The sequence below is a fragment of the Trifolium pratense genome, linkage group LG3 (genome assembly GCF_020283565.1).
Source record: "Trifolium pratense cultivar HEN17-A07 linkage group LG3, ARS_RC_1.1, whole genome shotgun sequence".
NCBI classification, from domain to species: Eukaryota; Viridiplantae; Streptophyta; class Magnoliopsida; order Fabales; family Fabaceae; genus Trifolium; species Trifolium pratense.
Window position 1 is genome coordinate 52,680,253 of NC_060061.1, and position 8,890 is coordinate 52,689,142.

The 8,890-nt window shown below is 27.5% G+C and overlaps 1 protein-coding gene across 1 annotated transcript; it reads right to left on the reverse strand.

Moving 5' to 3' along the window:
- Positions 1-6,123: 6,123 nt before the first annotated feature.
- On the reverse strand, positions 6,124-7,395 carry LOC123916246 (probable carboxylesterase 15). Its single transcript, XM_045967659.1, has one exon. It carries the CDS (start codon positions 7,248-7,250, stop codon positions 6,228-6,230), a length of 1,023 nt encoding a protein of 340 aa, XP_045823615.1. The 5' UTR covers positions 7,251-7,395; the 3' UTR covers positions 6,124-6,227.
- Positions 7,396-8,890: the final 1,495 nt, after the last annotated feature.

Consider the following 8,890-nt stretch of genomic DNA (forward strand, 5'->3'; position numbering starts at 1 on the left):
CCAAACGTGGAAATATCCGTTTCTTTTGTTAGTAAAATTATGACATGTTAGATTCTTGGGACAAAAATACAACATCAAGGATAATGTTATCATTTCTATAAAATGATATTTCAATAACATTTCTTATTAATGAACACATGATTGATTGAAATGACAACATTATCGTTGATGTTTCTTTTTCACCTCGACTTGCATGGTGCATATTGAACACAAATCTACAAAGACAAAACAATGTGACACAAAAGATTGGTAAGAGTACTCCTAAATTATAAAATATCTAATAACATATCTAATTATTTTAGTTTTGAATAAAATTTTATATGAATAAACTGTATTCATTAACATTAATTAAAAAATTATAAAATTTATATTTATTAAAATATTATTGAACATTATAATATTATTCAATTTATTTTTTACATATATAAAAGTAAATATACGAGATATGGAGTAGAATCCAAATTGGCATCATGTATTATTACTTACTAGGGATAAACCCGTGCGTTGCACGGGTTTGATTAAAATATAAAATTAAAATATTTTTATAAATAAAAAATAATAATTGCGATAACTATAATCACATATAGTTAAATAATAGATATTATTTTAAAATATGATTATATTTAATATTAGTATATGAGTAAAAAAAAAATTGTTTAGAAATATTAGATTTTTTATTAATTTATATCGTAGTTTGTTTACATTTTAATGTAATAGATCTCTTATAATATTTCATAAGTTTGAAAGGATGTATCATTTTTTATTTTATTAGTGTAATAATATAAGATTTTAGTTTTCTTTATATGAGTTGCAATTTTATAGTCAAATGTCACTTTGTTTTTTATTTTTGATGTATCCCTTATTTTATTATTTTCAATAAGAGTTTGAGGCATACCTAATTATACTTGTAGACAATATTGCTCATGAAAAATGTTAAAAAAAGTTTTGATTATAGAATATAATTCATATATGGTGGCTTTGACTATTTGTTCCACGTGTTCTCATTTTTTGAAAATTATGTATCAAATAGCATATTTTGCTTACTATGTTCTATGCAATTTAAGGTTCCAAATAGCTTATCTACTTACTCATCTCTCGTTTTCTTGGAGTTTATTCTCACTCATTCACTTGGTGAAATTTTATTCCAACTTTATTAGTCCCAATTTTTTAGTCTATTGTTTGGTTCACTTTTTTTTTTTGCTTGGTCCTTTTGTTTTTGGTTTGTTTTTCTTTTTCTTGGTGAGGTTTGTGTCCCTTCAAAATTATTGTTAGTTTTTGTCCCTCTTATTTAATATTTTCTCGAACATTTATTTTCTTATTATATTATATAAACTTGAATATTTATTGTTGTCAATATATAAGTTTGGACGAAGATTTTATATATTTGAATTTTGGTTAAGGTATAGAAAGTCTTATAGATGAATTTAAGATTTAACATATGTCATATTCTTATTTGCTTAAAAAAATTTCATCTTATTCTTATAAATATTCCACTATTTTATTTTCAGCCGTAACGTAAACATTCTTTTAGAATATGTACTTAATTTATCCAAAAAGATATATTATTATGTAAATTAAATTAATAATTTTTGAATTGTTGGTGAATTTTAGTTGTGTGTAAATATGTTTAAATATATGTGTGATTATATTTTCTAAATATATGTAAATATATTTTAACATCTACGGTTTTAATAATTTCTAAAATTTATTTTGACAAATGAGCATCAACAATTTTTATTTAATAATTTTTGCCTTTTTTTAATTTAATTTAGAAAGTTTTTAGTACAATTCTAAGTGGGAGGAAAAAGTATTTAGCCCAATTTCTAAACTAACATGTTTTTAGCACAATTCTTTTCATCGATTCATTTTATGGTTGTAAGAATAAGATGGCATGCGTAGATTAAAATAGGACCGTCCATTAAAATTCATATATACTCATATTGAACCATCCAGATTTAGGCAAGTGTTATACGATAAATGCATGAAGATTATATATTTGGACAACCTCTAAGTCAATTTGAATCAATATAACTTCTTGCATGTATTACAATTATAAAAACCGCATGACTTGAGTGTCAACTACAAAAAAAAAAAACTTATTTTAATTTCTACTTTGTTTTTGTTTCTATATTTCTTTTGATCGAGATCAAGTAGATCACATACACATTGTAGACAATATAGTATTTAAAAATGAGACACATATTTATATTTCTAAATTATTTGGATTGTCCTCTTTTAATTGAATTCCTCCAACATCAATATACCCTCGATCTATATAAATTTTAAGGCACTTCAAAATCAATAAATAGAAGTCTCTTTTATCCTCTTCAACTTATTCACATGAAAATAATTAATTATATTTCCATTAATCAACAATTTTTTATACAAATCTTTTACCTTATATAAAATAATAAATGAAAAGGAAAATAAGAAACAAATAAGCTAAAACATTAGACTAATAAAATAATAAATGAAAAAGAAAAGTTGTCTAATTACAAACATTATATCAATAAAAAAAAAATGATGGTTTACAAACTGCCATTAGAGTTAAATACACATCCTCACATGAGGTGCCATTTCATAGGTTTACAAAACATTCATAGGATGCAACGTAAGCAAAAATAGAAGTATGTTTTATCCTGTTCTCTAAAGCATGCCACATCATCACAATGCTTGTTTTTGAGCAACTCAACCTTCCTTTTACTTCAGCCGTAACGTAAACATTCTTTTAGAATATGTAATTAATTTATCCAAAAAGTTATATTATTACGTAAATTAAATTAATAATTTTTTAATTATTGGTGAATTTTAGTTGTGTGTAAATATGTTTAAATATATGTGTGATTATATTTTCTAAATATATGTAAATATATTTTAACATCTACGGTTTTAATAATTTCTAAAATTTATTTTGACAAATGAGCATCAACAATTTTTATTTAATAATTTTTGTCTTTTTTTAATTTAATTTAGAAAGTTTTTAGTATAATTCTAAGTGGGAGGAAAAAGTATTTAACACAATTTCTAAACTAACATGTTTTTAGCACAATTCTTTTCATCGATTCATTTTATGGTTGTAAGAATAGGATGTCATGCGTCGATTAAAATAGGACCATCTATTAAAATTCATATATATTCATATTGAACCATCCAGATTTAGGCAAGTGTTATACGATAAATGCATGAAGATTATATATTTGGATAACCTCTAAGTCAAGTTGAATCAATATACTTCTTGCATGTATTACAATTATAATAATCACATGACTTGAGTATCAACTACAAAAAAAAAAACTTATTTTAATTTCTACTTTGTTATTGTTTCTATATTTCTCTTGATTGAGATCAAGTAGATTACCTACACATTGTAGACAATATAGTATTTAAAAATGAGACACATATTTATATTTCTAAATTATTTGGATTGTCTTCTTTTAATTAAATGCCTCCAACATCAATATACCCTCGATCTATATAAATTTTAAGGTTCTTCAAAATCAATAAATAGAAGTCTCTTTTATCCTCTTCAACTTATTCACATGAAAAAAATTAATTATATTCCCATTAATCAACAATTTTTTATACAAATCTTTTACCTTATATAAAATAATAAATGAAAAAGAAAATAAGAAACAAATAAGCTAAAACATTAGACTAATAAAATAATAAATGAAAAAAGAAAGTTGTCTAATTACAAACATTATATCAATTAAAAAAAATGATGGTTTACAAACTGGCATCAGAGTTAAATACACATCCTCACATGAGGTGCCATTTCATAGGTTTACAAAACATTCATAGGATGCAACGTAAGCAAAAATAGAAGTATGTTTTATCCTGTTCTCCTCCTTCACATGAAAAAAAAGTCATATTCATATTAATCGATTCAACTCAAAGTTTAATTAGTCATCGAACAAAACACCGGTTGATATTTTAAAAAATATCCAACCTAAAAAAGAAATATAAAAAATGATTAGAGATGTTCTAAACTCAGAGTAATAGAAAAATTCCAATTTACAAACATATTAATAGGCAACTATCACATATATGTATATCAATTTCTTAATCAATCACATGTAGACATACCACATACTCTAAGAGGTTAGACATCATCACCTACCAAGGACAAAAACCAATATACTTATGATGTAACTATATATATGCACACAATAGCTTTTAAATCAATTCAAGACACTATAATGTGGAACTTTAACATATGGAAGGTGAAGAAGCATAACTTTTTCTCATGGAGATGTTAGACAAAGAAACCATAGAGTTTTTGCTATGAGATAGATAAATTAAAATTTTGTTAAAACATAGAAGGTAAACTTCCTCATATGGTGGTGGTGATAATTAGCTTTTGGGTTAACTTTATATAGAGCTTGTGTTTGATAATTAGCTAAATTAACATATTCAATATTAGTGTCTCCAAGAATTCTTTGTTTGCAATTGCATTAATAGGGAATTGTAACATACAATATATATTTTAATAATATATTGCAATGCAATTAAAACAATAACATGATGCACCATTCCACCTTTCATTGCTTGCAATTTATTTTTGTCTCAATTCAATAACAATAAATTGTGTTAGTTTTTTTTTAATATATTATTATTATTTATTATTTATTATTAGAGTAACTCTATTATTTGAAAAAATATGAAAAGGTTTTAATAGAGATTGTAAACTTTTCTTATAGAGTGTCACATCATCACAATGCTTGCTTGTGAACAACTCAATCTTCCTTTTAAAGGATTGTTTGATAAATTTATTTGTCATAGTTAAAGAATAAGAGTTAAAGAATACGAAAGAATGATAGTTTAAAAGTTGGTGTGACAAAGTTAATTTTTTTTTAAATAATAGCACAATAGTAATTAATTAATAAACAATATAACTAAAGTATTTTTTTTCATAAAATTTATTTATTTATTTTATCAAGCATGGAATTTTTTTGAGGAGTAATTTTTTTATTTGGATTATTTATTTAAAGTAAAATTTTACAAATTGCAAATCATATTTACGCATGCATGATTTATATTTTATGTTTGATAGTGTAAAATATGAAAGAGCTTATATCTCTTTTGACCATAGAAAGAGCATATATCTATTCATTGTTCTTTTGTAATTTGATCTTTTTTTTCTTTTCTTTCTTTCATTATTATTGGGAGCCATTATTATTGTAACATATAAATAATTATTTTGGAGGATGAATGGACACACAAAATAAATTGTGGGACAAATTTTAAATAGATATTAGAAGCTCTCTAAAGCATGCCACATCATCACAATGCTTGCTTTTGAGCAACTCAACCTTCCTTTTACTAGTAAAAGATATATATTGATGATGAAAAGGTTTTAATAAAGATTGTAGACTTTTCTTATAGAGTGTCACATCATCACAATAACTTATATGTCTAAGTAGAGTCATAAAATTAGAAGTATGATCCCTTTTAATTCATTAGGCTAAGTAGAAGTATGATCCCTTTGGTTTCAAGCAATCCCTTCTAAACAATATAAGTAATGAAGAATGATCCCTTTTTAATTCATTTAGTATTGAAAGAATATATTTCAAGCAAGAGAGACACACATTTTTTTAATTATTAAATTCAGTTCTTTAAGGGATTGATCAAAGAGGTTTGGAATATCAAAGTGAGTCACTTGCTTGAAATATAATGATTCCTTTTTTTATTAGTATTGAAAGAATTCCAATAGTCATGAATATTTTGTGGTTATATAAATCTTATATATTAGTTGGTCCATTTTAATTTAATAATTTTTCATTTTAGTTAGTTGGTCCCTTGTAAGAAGTTATATAGTGATAATTTGATATATTGATAATTAAAATAAAAATGATTTAATTAAAGATAATTAAAATTAAAATGATTTAATTAAAGGAGATGATGAAAAGGTTATATAGTGATAATTTGATATATTGATAATTAAAATTAAAATGATTTAATTAAAGATAATTAAAATTAAAATGATTTAATTAAAGGAAATGATGAAAATGTTTTTTAATAGAGATTGTAAACTTTTCTTATAGAGTGCCACATCATCAAAATACTTGATTGTGAGCAACTCAACATTCCTTTTACTTGTAAAAGATACTAGTAATAGGTTAACATCTCATTCTTACATACCCACTCTCAATTGCAACAATGGCACGTATAACGTCCACAATAACAAAACAACCCTTCACAAGACATATCTTTTTTCAAACTTTAATTTAATGCTTCTCAATGAATTCCTTTACCCTCCCAATGAGTGCATTCATTTGGGATCTAACAGTTGGGTCCATATCCATAGCAATCTTGTTCAGATAAAAACAATGTGTCATTCCCTTGCTCACAAACAAGTCAACTTCTTTATTGGCCTTCTTCATGGCTTCATAGTACTCCATTTCTGTATCCCTCATCAAGTCTTTTTCAGCTACACATAAAAGAAACGGCGGAAGTTTTAGGCCGTCAATGGGTGGTGCGGCCGTGCCCATTGGACATGTGAAAGGGTGATCCTTGTTGCTCCCAATTGGTAGTGCCAAATTCAACAATTTGTCAACCATGTCCAGTGTTAGAAATGGTGATGGTGGCATTTCAATTTCAGACTGGCTTCGGATTGACCTGACAAACCCAGGATGGATTGGAATTGCTCCTGCGAGTCGAATCGGGCTCAAGTCAGCCGAACCGGCTCTAGCTGCTACTTCGTGGACTAAGTTTCCTCCAGAGCTATCTCCTATGAGGAAAACTTTGTCAAAGTCGCCATATTCCTCAAGCCACGAGTCACGGACGTCTCCCTTGGCAACTGATTGAAGCCACTTGAGTGTTGCAAACCCGTCATCAATGGCAGCAGGAAGACGGTTCTCTGGTGCTCTTCGGAGGAAAGGAGAGACACAAATAGAATGAGTACACCGGACGAATTGGGTGTACACATGGTAGTACATGAACCAATTTGGTTCGCTAATGCAGAAACCACCACCGTGAAAGTGAATGAGTATGGGCAGTTTTTTATTGTGCTTAGATGTTATCTCCGGTAGGTATAATCGGGCGCGATGGATGGAACCATCATTGGTGGTAGTCATGGAGGTTGTCACGTCACGAGTGGCAACTCCTTCGATAAATTGTTCATGGGGAGCAACTTGTTCAATCATGAATTTGACCTCAGGTGGTCCGGTCCATGTTCGGTCCACCGAACCATCATCATAGATTCTAAGCCAACCGGACACTTCATCCACCAGCTTCTTCTCTTGCACCATGATTAACGAATGTTACACTAGAATGGGATATGGCTAGATTGAAATTTTGAAGCTAGTAGAAGCACTTGGATTCTTGAGTGTTGTTCGTTTATCTTCTTCTAATAATGTTTGAAGGATTGAACATGGGAAGCTGCTATAGAATTTCTAACGTTTAAATAGCTGATCGGTGTGACTTTAAATTTACTCCCTCCGGTCCTTATTATAAGGAACAATTTGGAAAAAACACACATACCAAGAAACCTTATCTTTCTTAATAAAAATTCTAAAATTTTACAATCTATTCCAAAACTAACCTTGGTGTATTAATTTATCCTTAGGGAATATATCACTCTAATTAATGCATAACTTTGGAATGTATACAATTTAATAAGGGTAAAAATGGAATTGTAAGAATAAATTTAATGATTGTTTCTTATAAAAAGGACCAAATTTTTTTTCCAAATTGTTCCTTATAAAAAGAACCGGAGGGAGTATTAATTAAGTTGAAAAAAGAATGACATCAATTGAATTTATTGTAGTCAAAACTATACGTATTCATGTATTCAATTAAATTTAAACTTTTTGACTAAATAATAAATGTACATGAAATTTTTTTTGAGAGACAAACTTCTCATTTTCTCTAAGTTTTCTTCTCATCCTTTTATCAAAAGGGGAGTAATTTTGGGTTATTTTCGATCCAAAATCACCCATTTGCATATTTTTCTATTTGCTTTAATCTAAATAAGTGGTTTTTATGTAGATTAAAATTTTCTTTTTGTGTGTTTTTTTTGTGATTTCGTCGTCCCGTCTTTATGCGGTGTTTGTATTCCCGTCTTGTTGCGGTGTTCGTTTGATTGAATTGACAGATCAACCACGGTCAACTACTGATTCACACGATGATTAAGTTCGTCAACGATGCAGATCCGAAGGCATAAGTATTCCGGTTACTTTAATTTTATCACATTATTTGTAGACATTAGTATAACGTTTTATGCTATTAACTTGGATGCTGTGAGTTTGTTCGCAGATTCATCTTTATTGTATTTAGCGGTATCGAATTTGTACATGAATCTAATGTACTCTACCAATTTGAATCAATGAATATCTTTTATTCTAGTCAAACTAATAAATGTACACCGTAAGTCAAAATTAGACTTTTTGACAATTCTTTTTTTGTTAAATGGATGCAATTATGCCGTCAATCAAAATCAAACTTTTTGACAAAAAAATAAATAAAATAAGAAACGATTCTTATTGTGGCCACATACCGTTATCAAAAAGAAGTGTAAAATGAGTTGGATAATTTTTGGATAAAATTTATCTCATTTTTTATTTATTTATTTATAATGCAGTAGATGATCAAACTCAATATCTTGTATATACTTTAGGATTATATTGTTGTTCAGTGCCTGTTTGTTGTCTACGTTTTATTGTTGTTATAATTTATTTTGTCCGACTTTCGAACACATGATTTAGAAGTACTCTACAACCATTAAAAGGTGAATAGTTTATATATCTTACTATAATGCTAGGCTCGAACCCCTCTCATTGTACATGGATTGGAGTACTCTTTATACTCATTTTTTTCTGGACAGAATTTTATACTCCTATTAATAACATTGCTTATTAAAAAATAATATGCATGGGGCAACCGTAAAACT